At 37.7% G+C, this 18097-nt stretch overlaps 1 protein-coding gene across 1 annotated transcript; it reads left to right on the forward strand.

Annotated features, from left to right (window-relative positions):
• The first annotated feature begins 304 nt into the window (after positions 1–304).
• Positions 305–16542, forward strand: acvr1c (activin A receptor type 1C). Its single transcript, XM_028021942.1, has 9 exons — positions 305–767; positions 6875–7105; positions 11170–11412; positions 12766–12996; positions 13088–13255; positions 13910–14066; positions 14671–14795; positions 14963–15093; positions 15848–16542. Exons 1-9 carry the CDS (start codon positions 698–700, stop codon positions 15971–15973), a joined length of 1482 nt encoding a protein of 493 aa, XP_027877743.1. The 5' UTR covers positions 305–697; the 3' UTR covers positions 15974–16542.
• The last annotated feature ends 1555 nt before the right edge of the window (positions 16543–18097 follow it).

An 18097-nucleotide genomic window follows, 5' to 3' on the forward strand; every position in this document is an offset into this window, starting at 1 on the left:
TAAACTAAAACTGACCTCCTGTCATGTTATACTGAGTTGTTTGTGTTTTATTTATTCATTATTTGGGTGGTTATTGAAGTAAAACATATTTAACAAAAATATTACACAAGTCATTTTCACATTAGGTGCAGATTTTAAGGGATTGCTCATTTATAATCTTCTCTATTTGTGCAGATGTAAAAACAAAGCCTTTTCAGATCACTCTCGATGTGTCTTAGTTAGAAAACAATTAAGCCATTAAAATCGTTTAATGATTACATAATAATCATCAAATGTAACTTTTTCCCATCTGTTTTTAAGCCCTCGGCGTTGATGCAGATTCATTTGATTATATTTACTATGCATGCAGGCTGGAGGTAATTTCCATATTCATCAGGCAGGCAGTGACAGGAGGTGGAGGTGGACTTGCTGCAGTTAAATGGATGTCGCTGCACACTTTCACTCTGCTCCATTCACATGTCTGGATCGGAGGTCTGCGGCGCTAATCCTTATAAATCCCGGTCAGCAGAGGCGGAGCAAGCAGCGCTTTGCAGTTTCCTCCCAGATCGGTTTCACCGTGGCGGGTCGCGGAGAGTGCACGGACTTTCCCGTTTAAATGAAACAAAACAAAAACACGATGTGTATCCTGGTGTTTTCTGTAGAGTAGCTGCCTGTGGAGACGGTGCGCTCAGGAGGGGGAGCAAATGCGCCTCTTGCCATGACTGCTGCCGGGGAGCAGAGCTTTCAGGTGGCGTTGATCTTGTTGTGCGTCGCCCAGCTGACCGCAGGTAGGCTGCTTGTCTCCGTGTGCATCAAACACAGAAATAGTTTTTGTCGTCTCATGTTTTTTTTTATTTTTTAAAATGGCTCTATAAAGTTTGGGTTACTGTAAATGGGATGATTTTGTAAATCTCAGACGCAATTATACATTATCAATTGGTCTGTGCAGTACACTTCATACGTGCACACCACTAACCCTAAGCTGTTTTTTCTCCCTGTCAGAAAAAGCTTTGAAACTAAGAAAACAAAGACATTTAGTTACACTTTTATAATTAAGCTTTTCTTCAACCTTTCCCCACATACAACTAGGTTTATGTAGCTCCTCAAAGCAAATATTGTATTGTCTGTGCGTGTGTGAGGAAAGCCAGTATGTCATTTGATTGTTTAATATCCTTTCCCAGTCGGCACAAGTAGCGTCATATATTGTGTACTTGATAAATTACAATGTCTTCGGGAAAACCTCAACCTTGTTAATGCAAGTGGAAGGCGTGACTGATTAAAGCGTATTCCTGCAAACTTTTACCTAGTTTTCTGTGACAGATTAATGCTGATTGTGCAATAGTGTATGATGTCTTTATCAGACCTGAGGGATTTTATCATCCATCACTAAGAAACTAATTAAAGAAAAATGCATTTATTTATGGTCCTTTTATATTTGTTGATGTGGGATTATGCATTTATAATGATAAAAAACATAACTTACAGTGAAAAAACAAACTTAAATGCAGTTTTTATTGCACAACCTGAAACACAAATTGTCAACTCAGCCTGTAATTTGAATGCATTTATTCAGGGCAACGTGAAGTTTTGTTTTTTTAAACAGTGACTATTGGCAAACCTAACAATCCCGTCAAAATAAATGTAAATTAATCTTTTTTAATTAAAGATTTTGGAAGTTTATCAGAGTTTTGAAGATCTTCTAAGAGGTTCGTTACTTTTTTTCTTTTTCACTTCGTTTCACATGCCATGTCCAATACTCTTCAAAACAGAAAACAGCAACAAGAAAATAGCTACCTATCTGCAATTAGATACATAATGCAAGAGAATTTGAGCAGCTTGAACTGTGTCAAGCAAGACAGCTATCCTGTCTCTGCTTAAACTCCTATAAATTGTTATTGTACTGCACATATTAAGGGCTATAATAGGGCGATTAACAAGGCTAATGAGCCACAAACACAGAAATGGTTTATCAGGCACACAATCGTCTTCAACATATTGACTCAGGGGTAGCAATGACTGTGGCACGGATGGCTTTGTTAAAAATAATAACTCCCTAACATTGGATGTCACCTAAATTAATAAATGTGCTCAAATTAAAGGTTGTTAGCTGTGAGATTTTGCCACTACAGTGAATGTACGTTTTCCTTGTCTGCCAATACATGTGACTGGCACTATATTTTGGTTTGGTCAGCTGTTTGAACAAAGCATCAGTGGAGCATTTATTTGAATGTCACCAAATTAATTGATGAGAATAATCTGTAGCTTCAGTCTCACCGGAGTTCAGACGTCACCACCGTCATAGTGTGATCTGATGAAAAACAAGCGAGAATGAACTTCCAACAAAATACAAATGCCTCCTAATGTCAGAAAAAATATTTGTTGAGCAAGCATCTAGTAGTGTTGCTTCTAATAGAAGCTGCATTAAAAGGTTTTTAAATGACAGACAGGATTTTTATAACTTTTCATTACTTGTCACTAATGGTATATTTGTTTCTATGACACAACTAGAGAAAAACAGAATGAGCTCAAGACAGCCGAAATTGCAGTTAAAACCCAAAGGCCAACCCACAAAAAGTAGTGATAGCAGCAAGGTCTACAAATTCACAAGGTAAAGATTTATATGGCTATTTATTGTTGAGGAGGAAAAAGTCAGGAGAAATATTGTGCTAACAAGGAGACTTAACAAACTGGCACTCTATGGAGAGATTTGAACTGTTCTGTGGCTTACCCAGTCTGCCTGCAATTAACCACAGTGGAGAATAACTGCTTGTTTAAAAAAAACAACAAAAAGAAAACTGGAATTTGAAATAGTAAAATTTTGACAGCATTCGGGTAGAATTATTGTTGTCACTCAGATGTGGACAGACGCGTCAGAGCATCCCTCATTGCAACTACGTGACCAGAATAGCCTATTTTATTTTTCGTGTACCATGCAGTGTTTGTGAAAGTCACTTTTCTCCACATAAGGTTGAGATTTACTCACTAGTTGTCAAAATGTTATGCTGTCTGTTATGCCTCTCAAATTCTATACGCCTGCTGCAGTTTGTTTTTTCACAGAGTGCCGGGCACCTAAAAGTCCAGAGTAGCTAATGCTGCACTTGAACCCCCTTCTCCTTAATTTGACTCATACATGGGCAAATCCTGTTCCAGCTGAAGTTAATTATCATGCCTTAGCATGCAGAAAGATCATTTGGAGAGAGGAATTATTTATTTTGCTTGACCTGTGGACATCGGCATACATTTTGAGCAGTGAGAACACAAGAAAAGAGAATTGTGAAGAAAACAGTTTTTCACCTGGAAAACCTCTCAAAGTTTACGTACCTTTTCATCAGCTTTGGATGGTTCCTTACCTTAAATATAAGATTATAATTGTTTCATAATCCTAAGGCAAAAATTGTTTCCAGCAAAGAGATTATTGTAGGTGATTTTGGAGAAATATGTTTACAAAACCAATCTGAGTGTCCTGCCCAGAAGAAGCTCACACTCCATCCTATTTCCGTTTTGCCAATATAGAGCTGCACACTCATTTGACACGATCCTGTTAAAAAAAGGCCTTTTTAGTTAAAAAACAAGATGTTCTCTGACTACTCCGTCGCTACGTCATCATCCAAATATGGCAGAGCCTGGCTGTTTTAATGGGCATTCATAAAGCTGTGTGAGTTTTAAGAATATAACAATCGAATAGATTTTGTTTATTCTTTAACTTTTTTGTAGATTTTTTTTGTTTCCACACTATGATTTTCAATGTTTTGGTATGTTTTCTCCCACGCTTCTCAGTTTTCTTTGTGTTTGAAAGTAGTTCTCGCGTTCTCACTACTTCAGCCGCTGGCCGTATTCACTCCTTTTTGTCATTTTGGTCCAAATATAGTTTAGGTTGTCACTAAGACAAACAAGGTGCTTCTTGCAAATCAATAAATCTTTGACTCCTCTTTATGAAAATGTTGTAGTTTCCCTGAAGAAAAAAAAAAGAAAAAGTCTTTCAGCAATGTTTTTTGCAAATATTTTCTCTCAACATGAGAGAACAGAAAACTAAAAAGATCAAATGGACATAAAAAAAAAGCACATGCACATTCCAGCAAAGGCGCTGGAAAACCAGAATGTCTATTTTAAGAGAATAGGGATGCGTATTTAGAATCAGTGATGATATTCTACGGTGTGGACTGTGTCCACAATCAACAAACACTCCATGTTAACACTTTCAAGGCCCAAAATGACTCAGGCACCTCTGTCTTGTTTAGCTGAATCCGACTTCCTCAATGATTTGTTTTGCTTGTTTTAGCTCTATCTCTGGAGATCAACAAATCTGCTCTGACTCAAAAATAAAATAAAAAAAATCCAAAAAAGACGAGTCGTATAGACACTGCGAAGGAAAGTGTGGGAAATGCAGACCAGAGAAGAATTTAGGAATGAAAATAAGATGGGAGTTGTGCTGGAGCTCAACTTTGTTATTATCATATTATACTGTCTGAGGTTCAGTCAGGCTGTGGTGACTGTTTAAGTAAAGCTATAGTTCCAAACACAAGCATCACATAAATTTTACACACAACGTTTTCTTAAAAAGATACTGGAGTGTCTAAAGTTTTACACTGTAACCAGAGAAACCACAGAGAATGGTATACGGTATATTTAAGTCCAATGTATAGGAGTAGACTTGTCTAGTCGTAAACACTAGATTTATGTGACCCGTCTGCCAAAAGCCAAGAGCAAAAAATACAAAGTCTCTGTGATTTTAAAGAGTAACTGTTTTTCAATTACAGAAACATAGCTGAAGAAATGAATGTTCTTGAGGAGCTTGTTACTAAGCAACTTGAAGTATTTACAGTGCTGAAAGACAAAGCATTTTCTGCCTTCTGGATTTCTTTTTTGGTTTTGTCTTCTTTTATCACATTTAAATGCTTCAAACTTTTTTTTGGTGTAATTTAAATAAAACTTGACTGACAATGTGAAGTTGGCTAAATGATCTCAAAACGTAACACGTTGTGGCCAATCTGAAGAAATTCAACCAGGAATGAGGGTGACCACAAAAGATGATCAGAAAAGAACCCATAGCAACCTCTAAATCACTGCGTGTCTCATTTTGAATCACGTCATTTCAGTTCTGATGATTGAAGTCTCATATTTGCCTAAAAACGTCTTGATGATCCTCAAGACTTTTGTCTTGACCGTCCCTCTCTGAAAATTGAAAAAACGAGGCAAAGGTGAAATCATTTTGAAAGGTGCACATTTCTGTGACTACTTATATAAAACTAAGAGCGTTTGGAGTATTTTACGGGGGAAATGTAGTGTTTGCGTTTTTCATAAGCTATTCAGGAATTCAGGTTTAAAGGGTACGAGTTGTTCCACATGTCACTGGGATCCTTACAAGGTAGCAGGGGGTCAAGATGCAGGGGAACACTCTGGGCAGAACTACTTTCCATCGCGGGCAACATAGAAACAAACTCACACCCAAGGGCAATTTAGAGACAAATTACCAAACATGCATGTGAGGATTTGGTTGTGGAGGGAACTCAGGCATACTCAAGGAAAACATGCAAACTCCATGTTTGCAGGCCCTGACTGGAATTTGATTCTCGACTTTCTTATTGTGAAGCATGACAACTGCATGACTCTTCAGTAGAGAATAATTTGATTTAGAAAAGGAAATAAAGTTGTAGTTTTGAAGGGAACTTGTTCTGCAATGCAAACCATACTGCCTGTTGTAGGTGTTCTCTTTTCATCACTTAGTACTTTCTTGTGTTCTCATTCAGCTCCTTTGTTGTACACCGTTGTTTAAGATCTATTTCATATTATTAGTTGAGTGAACTTGTTTCCAAGTGCACCGGGCTTTTATGATGTTCTTTTGTAGCAGAAACCAAAATTTGTTTTGATAGAGACATGAAAGGTTTCCTTCTTGTAATTCTTGCCTTAACGGTTTGCACACAGAGAAACACCTCAGAGTGATTAATCCACCTCAGGGTTACAGTCAAACAGTAAATTTAAACGATGTTCCTTTCAATCTAGCCAGCAATTTTCTGCTACAGTTTTAATGGTCTTGCTAACTTCAACCTGGCCACCTTCATTCCTTTTATCATGCACTTCTTAAAATGAAAGAAAAGAAAAAATAGACAGAGAATATCAAAGAAGACCTGGTTTTCTCACATTTTTAAAATGATTCAAAATAGTTTCGACACAGCTGATTCTGGAAAAATGGTTTGAGAAGTAATGGGTTTTATAAACCTTTAAAAGGTGCCTCACCTCATGTGATCTTAGCTTAACATAAATGTAAACAAGCCACAGCATTTAGAATCTTGTTAAGGACGGATGTCAGGACTCCTTTTCCATCTTTTTCACAGAGATGATTTCCTTTCTTTATTTGTTCACTGTCAGTTTTTAATTCTAACTTTTTTAAAGTGTTCTTTGAATAAAAATATAAATTTGTAAATGTCATTTTTCAAAAATGCATTTATTTACAAAATGTATGTTTCAGTGATTTTACTTTCAAATATCCAAATGTGTGAATTATTTAATTACACAAGTATTTTTCCCATTCGTGTAATTGGAACTACCTTCTGACTGGTTTCGTTTGATACTGTGCAACATTCATCCATTTATTTCCCAGGTTTTTTGTCGCAGGCCATCTCGCTCATCAGTCATTCAGCAGCTTATCAAATAAAGCATGACAGCTGCAAGTAGAACACAAGATTATGTGGGTGTTAATCTAAGAGGCATTACTCTGGTTCCTCCACCTCCTGCCATTTAAGAGCTCAGATTTTCTTACGTAACAGCAGGAGCCGCGTCTAGGCTGAGAGTAAAACTGTTTTGTCTAGGTGCTTTTTCTCCACACATTGATGAATTAGCCGGTGGATGGGGGGGGGGAAAAGAAGTCATAAACACGATCTGATTTTTTGTGCTTCAGGTCTGAAGTGCGTGTGCCCCCTGTGCGCCAACTACACCTGTGAGACGGCTGCAGACGGAGCCTGCTGGAACTCTGTGATGCTGATTGACGGGAAGGAGGAGACGGTCAAATCCTGCATCTCCCCCTCCCAGATGAAGGGTCAACTTTTCTGCTACAGCTCCAAAAACGTCTCCAAGAGGAACTGTTGCTTCACCGACTTCTGCAACAATGAGACCCTGCACCTGCACCGAGGTATAACCAGAAATATGCTTTTCTACTCTGTCACTTTTGGATCTGTTGTCTTTTAGGTCATTTTCATCTAATCTGTGTCCGATGACAATTTTCTTGGCAAATGGACTAAAGCATAAAACCCATCATCTCCTCCGTCTGTTAGTCTCAGTAATTTTATTCAGTCAACAGAAACAACAGTCCAATCTGTGAGGGATTTCCCACTCATTCTGGTCCCAGCCAGACGAGGTGGATGCTGATCCGCCTAGATCCTGTGACATAACAAAGCTGGCAGAGGTTATGCGACGGCCCTCCCCTGATTTATAAATAAATACTTTGTCAGGCATGTTGTTCAGAGAGCCTCTGTGCTGGGTAGAAAATGGCCCAAAGCACCAGGGAGGCTTTTTTCACACCTCTGGAGTTCAATGGAAAACTCTGGAAGGTTCACTTTATACTGTGTCAGTCTATTCGCTGTTTGCTTAACGTATAACCAGTCAGCTCAACTTCACTGCTACTTTATGCAAAAATCCACAAGTCATAGATAACTTAAAACAGATTTGTTCTGTTGTCAGCACACATGTATTTACAAATAAACTCTGGCTTGCAAAAGTATTCACACCCCCTTTGAACTTTTTCGCATTTATAACCACAGAGGTTTATATTAAACTTCCCTTACTCTGTGACCAACCTCTGTGTGATTTATTCTCATCATAAACACAGCTCTGCGAAAGCCTCTGAGGTTTGTCAGAAAATACAGCATCAAAAAATAAACAATAAATCAGATCTTAACGGAAAAGTTAATAATGGAAAAGTTCTGCACATCACCCTGAGCACACAATCCCCATGAAACATGGTGGGATCATGCTTTGGGGATACTTTTCTTCAGCAGGAGCCAGGAAACTGGTTGTAGTTTTGGGAAACACGAACAGAGCTAAATACAGAAAAATCCTGGGGAATAAAAGCTTGCAGGATTTGAGTCAGGCCTGGTGGTTCACATTAGAGCAAGATTATGACTTTGAACAGCCAGAGCGCTACAATAGGATGGTTTACATCAAAGCATACAGTATATATGTGTTTATCACTCAGTCAAACCTAAATCCAATTGACAATATTTGGAAAGACTTGAAAATTGATGTTTAGAAACTGTCAATTCAGTTTGAATGAATGGGCACAAATGTTATTATCTAAAGGTGCAAAGCTGATAGAGACATAAAGACTTACAGTTGCATTTACAGTGAAAGGTGACTCAACCAATGTTGACTCAAAACAGATTTTTATTATTCCAATTCACAATTATGCATTGCTTTGTATTCTCCTGTAACACAAATTCCCAGTAAAATACATTTAAATTTGTGAATAAATTGGGACAAAATGTGGAAATGTTCAAGGAGTATACATTTTTTCTAAAAATTCTGTTTTTAGAGCCTTTTTAGGTACTAAAAAAACAATTTTCTGCCTGTCATTTGTATTTGTTTGTGTTCCTAACATAGCCAACCAAAAAAATGGGAACAAATCATGTCAAATACCAAAATATCCATTTTATCACTTGTTTGTAAAGTTGCCTTTATTGTACGTAGAGACACAACACATGCTCATTCCTTGAGTTTAGCAGCTTGTTCATGGCTAAATGATTCAAAGATCAGCAATAAGAAGCTTAGTGAACAAAGGAATAAAAAATGAACTAAAGTCCAAAGCAAAACTTTCACAAAAGCTAAATAATTGTTGATTAAGAATCCATTAGATTTTGAAAAAAATTACAAAATACTTTTAAACATTACAAGAAAGTCTAAATTCCTGAAGACAAAACCTTTGTACGGCATTGTAATTCAGCAAAACGGTTATCTTCTACAACATGTGCTCTATTTATTCCATTCAAAACATCTACGCGCCCCTTCTGTAATTAGTAGGTAACACTTTTTCAGAGAAAAAACAGAGTTCACTAACTACAAATGCACAAAGTCTAAAAACATACAGTATCTTTACATGTTAGATGAAAGTAAACTATACAGAAACAGAATCCCGTTGCTCTGGGTGAAAATAGTGTTTGTAAGAAGTCTTTAACTTTGGGATACCTTTTTAGGTCAATTTAATAATATTTAATTAAAAAATACTAATTTGTGACCACTTTAGAAATAAAAAATATTAGTTTTGACAAAAAGGACTCAAACTAAAGTAAAGTAAGTGAGGGGTAGATTTTCTACCATTTCAGTAAAATGCAGCAGATTTACTGTGCAAGATGCATCTGCATTTCAGTGGGTGCATAAGGTCATGGGGGTCAAGACCCTCAGGGGTTGATTGTGTTGACTGTGAATGAGGACAACAAAATCAATGGGTTTCATTGTCCTGTTAAATAGCAGTATGTGCTAACATCATGTGTAGCCTCTCTTGAAATGAAAAACATTTTAAATCTGGCTATACATTTCTTCTTTTGCTCATCTTCAAGCCCGTTGAGCATAATTTTCAAGCAGCTTAGACACATACTTCATCTTAAGGCCTAAAGCCAGTGGGACAGAAGAGAGTGAGGTCTTGTTTTGCATCATATCTGATGATCTTTACTTGGAGCCTCAGTTGGCAGGATATGAAATGGGGAAAAGGCTAAAGAGATCTTAGGAAACTGTGGTTAAGTTCACAAATTGTTGATTTGTACATAATGAATGCTTGAGGATCAGCTAGTGAGTCCATCTCAGGAAAAACGAAAACACTTTCCTAAGATTTACGATAAATTTTAATTATATTTAAATCATAGCATATGCATGTGTTAATATCCCAACTCAAAAGACTTTTACTCTGTTGTACTATTTCAGCACCTTGCAAAATGACTTTTTCAAATGTTGTTTGGGTTACATACATTTAGATTTATGAATAAATCTAAATAAATTTGGGGCCATTATATATAAAGACAAAGCAGTGTGTAATTGTGCATTTTTGAATGGAAAACTGAATAATGTGGCATGGATTGGTATTCAGCCATGTAGAAAATATAGGAAACATACATACAAATGAGATTTAACATATTTTGGATTATATTTCTCTAAACACCATGTTGGGTGGAACAGTAACACAGCACATTACACTGAACACATAGACATGGTAGTGGCTGTATCATGCTGTGTGGATGTTATTTTCTGCAGGTACAGGTAAATTGCTAATAGATGTAGCTAAATACAGGGCAAGTCTTGAAGAAAACATATTAGAGGTTGCAAAAGACTTGAAGTGAGGGTGAAGTTACCTTCCAAAATGACAACCGTTAACATGCAGCTGGAACACATAATTAAATGGTTTATATCAGAGACACTAAAGTTTGTTGTTATAATGTGACAAAATGTGAGAATGCTAAAGGGGTTTGAACACTTTTGCATGGTGATGCACAGCATGTACCTCATTTTCATGTCTGTAGATCTCATATTATCTCAGCACCCACTTGCTCTGCTATTTTTGATGGTGTCCAGGTTTCCTCTAGCCTCCCACAGACACAATGAAGGTCACAGACTGAGGTGTCAAATTACTTTGTCCTGCCAAACCTACATTTTTATGACAAGCGCACCTGCTTTTAATCAGTATACATCAAAAACTTTAATTTGGGAGAGATATTTTGATTTTAAGAAATAAAATATATTTTACGTTCTGCAGAGCAAAGATTATATTTGCTAAAAGCCTCTTCATTACTCTTGATTAATAGCATTCATGGGCATTGATTAAATGTTCTGGTTCTCAGAGAAAACAGGGATTTGGCATCTGGAGCGGTGCATTTGCAAAATGAGTTTCCACCTTTAAAATTTGCGACATCTGTTAGTATTCGTGCAGCAGTGTCTTCAATTTGCAAAGCACGAGGTGTGCCTTTTCAACTCTTAGTATTTCAATCAGGGAGCAAATTTTGGCAACAGCTGCTGATAATATGCTGCTTTATTGAGTGCCACACGCCTGCCATTTAGAGAAAACGCCACCAGGGGGAGCAAAGAGACAAGAATCTTAGACGCAAATCCTCTTAAAAGCTTGTTTGTTGTTTTTCTTCCAAAACTAAAGCCTTTAAGGATGCAGTAAAATGATAATAATGCTGAGAATGTTGTTACGTATGTGTGCACCATCAGAGAGGCCTTCAGAGGAGCCGGGCTGGAGCAGACTGCAGCTCATAGTGGTGATCCTGGTGCCCTCCTGCTTGCTGTGTGTGGGGATCCTGCTGGGGGTGTGTGTCGTGCAGGGACACCATTGTGCCTACGGCCGAGCCCATAAGCAAGACCCCGAGGAGCCCCTGGATGATCAGATGCTTATGTCTCCTGATAAATGCCTCAAAGATCTGATTTATGACATGAGCACATCTGGCTCAGGGTCAGGTGAGAGGAGTCCTATTAGTTCTCAATGAGGCTCTTACAGTATCTTGCCAAATGTATCCATACAGCCTGAGATTTCTTGTTGTTTTCATATTGCAATTACAAATTTAAGTGCGTTTTGTTTCATATTATATGCATATTTTATATGATAGAGCAACACAAATTACTGTATATTTGTGAAGCATGTGGAAAAAGGAGAGAAGGTTTTCTGAATTATTTTGCAACTAAATGTCTGTAAAAGAATTTTATAAATGTGACATGCCTTTATATTCAATTACAGATTTTTGTGTATATATCTACCATTTTGAGACCAAACATTTTGCTATTTTTATTCCAAAAAAGCCCAGGTTCAGTCTGATTGGTTAAAGAGCCTCCATTAACATTAACTTGAAAATATGGTCTGTTTGAAGACATGCATACTTTGATCTAAACTATTACATTTTAGATCTGACTGTATGTTTAGTGTTACACTCCAGCTGAAAGACAAGCCTTCACTCCAGTATTAAGTCTTCTATGATTTTTAGCAAGATATTTTATGGGACTAAGGATGGAAATTAGCATTTTGCTAAATCCATTGTAATTACAACAATATTGTTCATTTATTAATATGCACTGTCCAATTCAAATAAAATCAATTCAACTCTTTCTCATATTTAGCTTAATCTGACTTTCATTAACTTTGTCAAGCATATTGTACTTACTGAAGAAAAAAGTCCCCTCAGCAAGATGCTGCCATGTGGCCATAGCTTCTTGTATCTCCATCATAACTTGTAACGAAGCAAACATGGAACTTCTTATGGTTATCTTGTCACCAATGGCTTTATTCTTGCTGTTCTTCCATCAAGACCAGAAGTGTGCAACCAGTAATTATTGTGCTTAAAGATACTCCCACTTTAGCTGTGGACCTCTGAAGCTCTTCCAGACATATTGTGTCTTTCTTGGCTGCTTCTTTCATTAACTGCTGTTCTTGAGGTGGATGGCCACACCTCAGATGGTTGGTGTTTATGGCGTAGCCTTTCCGGTGCCAAGCAATGGATTGAACAGTGCTCTGTAAGGTGTTCATAGCTTAGGATATAGTTTTATAACTGAATCCTTCTCTAAACTTCATAACTTTTTGCTTGACATGTCTGTTTCATGGCCTACATTCAGGTTTTAAACCCATTCATCATTTACCCATTCATCATTCATAGACCAACACAGTACTTTGTGTTGGTCTGTCACATAAAATCCCACTAAAATATACAAACGTTTTGTAGCTGTAACATGTCAAAATGTAAATGGGTTCAACAAGCTTACTTAGGGTTTCTAAGGTATGCAAAATATTGCAGTTTGAATCATATGAGCTTCCTGTTTCAGGTCTACCACTGCTGGTCCAGAGGACTATAGCTCGGACCATCGTCCTGCAGGAGACCATTGGGAAAGGTCGCTTTGGTGAGGTCTGGCGTGGCAAGTGGCGGGGGGAGGATGTAGCTGTCAAGATCTTCTCCTCCCGGGACGAGAGGTCCTGGTTCCGGGAAGCAGAAATGTATCAAACTATCATGCTCAGGCATGAAAATATTCTTGGCTTCATTGCTGCTGATAACAAAGGTATCAGATTAACAAGTTTATGACAAGAACGATTCATACATGTGGCCCAAATGTGTTGACATTTCACAGCCTACCTTGTTGTTATCTGCAGATAATGGCTCATGGACCCAGCTCTGGTTGGTGTCAGAGTACCATGAGCACGGCTCCCTGTATGACTACCTGAACAGGTACACAGTCTCAGTGGAGGGCATGGTTGTTTTGGCTTTGTCTGTAGCCAGTGGACTGGCACACCTTCATATGGAAATCATTGGCACACAAGGTACAGCTTTTCTTAACTCTCTGTATGTGAATTTATTTTCTCATCTCAAAGAAATTAAATGAAAAAAGTCCAAGGAAGCCCTCAGTGGGCACAGCAGGTTATAGAACCTGCTTTGTCCACTGATTTAAATGTTAAAATATATATTTATAGAAAATAACCCAACTATTTACATTAATGTTCATCAGATGCAGTCATTTTTTCATTTCCTGAGTTTTTCTGTCTTTCTTTAAAAGGCAGTTATTTACTTCGAAGATGTACCCTTTAGTTTCTTGAAATATGCTGCCCCTTCCACATGTTTTTGGCAGAACCGGTGAAGATGTGTAAAATAAATGCATCTTTTCTTGCAGTAGAATAATTTTGCTCTGTAAATGACTAAAAATTATAATTTAATTGGAGAACATGTATTCATTGGGAGGAAATCAGATGTTGAGAAAAAAATTGAGTTTTATTATTATATTTCTTTGGCAAAATTACTGGTGGTCACAATTACTGACATCTTTTCCCAGAGGTGCTAGTAAACAGTAATAAGTACTTCTCCTACCACTCAATACAGGCTATTATAAGAAGAGACATTATCCTTTCTAATGTCACATTGGTCCATAAAAAAACATTTGAGCTTCTCCTAATCTCATATTTTTATTGTCTTGCTTCTAGGAAAACCCGCGATCGCTCACAGAGATCTAAAGTCTAAAAATGTCCTTGTGAAGAGGAATGGAATGGCAGTCATCGCAGATTTGGGCTTAGCTGTTAAACATGATTCCAGCACAAACACCATAGACGTACCGTCTAACCACAGAGTGGGAACTAAGAGGTTAGAGCAAAACAGCTAACAGCTGCAAAACAAGGACCTAAAATCAGACTGAAGTGATCGGAAAGTGCTTGCATGGTTAGCTGGCAGCATACAAAAACAACAATGACAGAAAAAAAGTCTTATATTTTGTGGAAATAAAGGTCTATTCAGTGTGAATGCTAAATAGATGGACTCTGACAGCCTATGTATTTATTGTTAAAGAGCTGACAGGCAAGAATGATAAGAATAGCAGAACCACAGTTTTAAACCCCCCCAGCAGTATTTCTTGTAGGAAAACAGACCCAGGCTATTTTACTACTACTGTGGCTCCACCTAGAGATATGTTTAAGTCATTACATTAACCATTGATGTAATGGCTTAAACATCACACTCAATGTTTAAGCCATTAACATTGCTTAATGGCTTAAATCAGGGCTGACTTCTATGAGTTCTCTAAAAAAAATATATGAAGAAATTCTCCAAAGTATTTTACGCTCTGATTTCATCTAGTCTAAATAAAGGCAGCCACATCCACAAAGTGATAAAACAAATGACCTGTGCAAGGCTAGTGCTGCTTGTGTTGCTTTTTCACATTGTTAGCCTCTAATGACTTTGTTCTCTGCAGGTACATGGCTCCAGAGATCCTGGATGAGTCAATCAACATGAACAACTTTGAGTCATTTAAGAGAGCAGACATCTATTCGCTTGGCCTGGTGTTCTGGGAATTAGCCAGAAGATGCTCTGTAAGAGGTATCTGAAACATAACTCTCCTCACACACACACATTATCCTCGCCTCAGGCATTTGTATGAGTAGCAGCAGAAATATATTATAGATAAATTATCAATATAATTACACGTAATTATCTGATTATGTACATGTCCATTAACATAATTTTCTTGTTTTTTACTACCATAGGACTTCATGAAGATTTTCAACTGCCTTACTATGACATGGTGCCTTCAGATCCATCCATTGAGGACATGAAAAAAGTTGTATGTGATCAGAAACTCAGACCAAACATTCCCAATCAGTGGCAGAGTTGTGAGGTAAGACCAAATATTTATTGCAGTGGTGACCATCAATATGTTTAAAACACTCTAGTCGACAATTCAACAATCAAGAGATTCTTGCAGCATTTTCTTCCCAGTAGTCATAGGGGTGTTTACAATCATTTTCTTGTTCAAAAGCAAGACATATGTGAAATGCTCTAAAAAAGCTAGAGTGCAGCTGATGACATCATGTGTAAACCACAAATTTGGGGATCAGTGCATAACACGATGGTCACTCAAGACAAAAGTAGAAGTAACACAGCCTGCAAGCTCAAAACTCAACTGAGAAGGCAAAACGTTTATATGCCGATTTGTCCAGTGAGGAGGAAGTTAGAAAAAATGTTCTTTGAGGGCAAAAGCTTTGAGACATAACAGACTAGCACCTAATCCAGAAAATTAAAAGAGCTCTGTCAGGCCCAGCCTGGCTGTAATTTGCCACAGCGGAGAATGAGTATTTTACTCTGGAATTGTCCATTAATATTACTGCGAGGTGAAGTTGTCATAAGGTACAAGTGGAAAGGACTCAAATGCAATTCCCAGCTGGAGTCAAAAAATACAAGCTGGGTCAAAGATGGGTTAAGACTGAATTTTCACAATTCAATCAGAGACAAGGTTGCATCATTTACTGAATATTTTTGCTAACTGTTTTAAGTTAATTTAGGCATGTCTATGTTGATGAAGGTAATGCTTTCTGTTTTTATGATAGATGTCAGATCACCTTTGTAACAATGTCGTCTTGTTACTTTACCAGGCTCTGCGTGTGATGGGAAAACTGATGAGAGAGTGCTGGTATGCCAATGCTGCTGCGCGACTGACTGTGCTGCGAGTCAAGAAAACTGTATCTCAACTGTCTGCAATCAAAGACATCAAAGACTAGTTTGGCTTGCTGCCCTGCAGATCATGACTGGTGCTGGCACTGGTGTCATGAGATAATCCTGGAAAAGGCAGAATTCACTTTTCAGGAGGAAAGCACATTTTGTTTTTGTTGCCAAAGGTTTGTATAAAGTGAGGCATCGGTGGAAGGTTTCTGCAAATACATCTAGGCGACTGACTTTCCTTTTTATAGAAAGAGCCATGCGATATAAGTCATGTTAAATGTGATTTTTTTTGCTACCTCAACATTTGAAGTGCCCAAAGCTTGAAGTTGCACATTGTTGTGTTTTTGTGCTGTTGTTTTTTTCTGTTTGTTTTTTTGCTATCAGAGTGCTGCTGGGTTGTTAGATTGCTTAGTGACAATCTCCGGAAATATCTTCTCATCTTAAGTGTTTACTGACACATAGAGATTTTCCCTGAAAATATGAAGTGTTTTTGCACAGGTAGAACATCTCTCTTGGATAGATTTTGCTGAAGGTTCTATGAAAGGGAACATAGTCATACTGTATATTTACAACTGGAAGAGATAACATGAGTGTATCTAAGCCTTTTCAGAATGTAAACAGTCAACTATATAAGAGTATTTATTATAGCCTGCTCAGGATGGACATTTATTTTTCATTGGGAATTTTTTTTTGTTTGTGAGCAAATAAAGCATTAGAGTTCTGATCCTGCATACTGGAATATGTTTTTAACCCAAACAAGGAGTTAGAGTGACTATCGTGAAGGCTACCAAAAATCAGGTTGAAAAGAACCTGGATTGGTAAACTAGTAGAAAATAAAGACAACAAGCTCACAAGGTTCACTTAATTCAGCCTATCTATATATAAATACATTATAAATAAAACATGGCCTGTCTGTATTGACTTTATGAATGGTTCTTTGGTCAATATGTAACATTTTCGCTAACTACTTAGCATGTAAAAGGCTAATGTGCTATGTGAACAAAGTTATTCTCTTGTCTGAGCTGTATTCATTAACGCAACCCACAGATATTAATCATTATACAGCATAATTGTCCCATTTTACTGTGTATGAGGTTCAGTGAAGTCTGATTAAGTCATTGTAGCCTACTATTCAAAATGTGTTAAATAAGTGCTCTAGAATTTCTAAAATTAGGCCTTAATCTTTCAAAAAATATGTATGTAATGCGTATTTTAGCAATTCATTTGTTGACTGTTTTAAGAATTCAGTTTTATGGAAAAGGGGGAACATTATATTACTTTATATATTTTTATGGGGCTGCACAGTGGTGCAGTTGGTAGCACTGTTGCCTTGCAGCAAGAAGGTCCTGGGTTTGATTCCTGGCCTGGGGTCTTTCTGCATGGAGTTTACCTGTGCATGCGTGGATTCTCTCTGGGTACTCTGGCTTTGCTCCCACAGTCCAAAAACATGACTGTTAGGTTAAATGGTCTCTCTAAATCACAGGTGTCAAACTCCAGCTGGTGTCCTGAAACTTTTAGATGTGCCTCTTCTGCACCACACATGAACAGAATAATTAGGTCATTAGCAAGGCTCTGGAGAACTTATCTACACAAGGAGGAGGTAATTAAGCCATTTCTTTCCAGTGTTTTGTACCAGTGGCTCATCTAAAAATTGCAGGACACCGGCCCTTGAGGACTGGAGTTTGACATCCCTGCTCTAAATTCTCCCTAGGTGTGAGTGTGTGTGCATAGTTGTTTGTCCTGTCTGTCTCTGTGTTGCCCTGGATAGACTGACGACCTGTCCAGGATGTACCCTGCCTCTCGCCCGGAATGTTAGCTGGACATAGGCACCAGCACCCCCGACCCCACTAGGGACAAGGGGGTTAGAAAATGGATGGATGGATGAATGGATTTTTATACAAGTCTAACACAAGGTACAGCCAATCAAAATTATGCATAACTGGGGTTACTTAGACTTAATAGAATAATTAGGATAATTGATGTTGCCTACAAAGCCTAACCAGCAGAAAGGGAGAAGTTACAAGGATTTGTTCACCATTGTGCTTGTGTGAATCAATGTGTGTGTGCGCGCAAGAGTGCCTATTTTAGTCTCTGGTTGTTAATATTTTTATATTGTATGAATATATCTATAATTATAAAATTATAAAACTGCACCTATGGGGGAAAAAAAGATATGCGTTCCT

The sequence above is a fragment of the Xiphophorus couchianus genome, chromosome 7 (assembly GCF_001444195.1).
Source record: "Xiphophorus couchianus chromosome 7, X_couchianus-1.0, whole genome shotgun sequence".
NCBI lineage: Eukaryota > Metazoa > Chordata > Actinopteri > Cyprinodontiformes > Poeciliidae > Xiphophorus > Xiphophorus couchianus.

Coding starts and splice junctions, on each gene's coding strand:
- acvr1c (XM_028021942.1), top strand. CDS start 698: ATGACTGCTGCCGGGGAGCAGAGCTTTCAGGTGGCGTTGATCTTGTTG. Junction 768..6,874: donor CGTCGCCCAGCTGACCGCAG/GTAGGCTGCTTG, acceptor TTTGTGCTTCAG/GTCTGAAGTGCGTGTGCCCC. Junction 12,997..13,087: donor CATTGCTGCTGATAACAAAG/GTATCAGATTAA, acceptor TGTTATCTGCAG/ATAATGGCTCATGGACCCAG.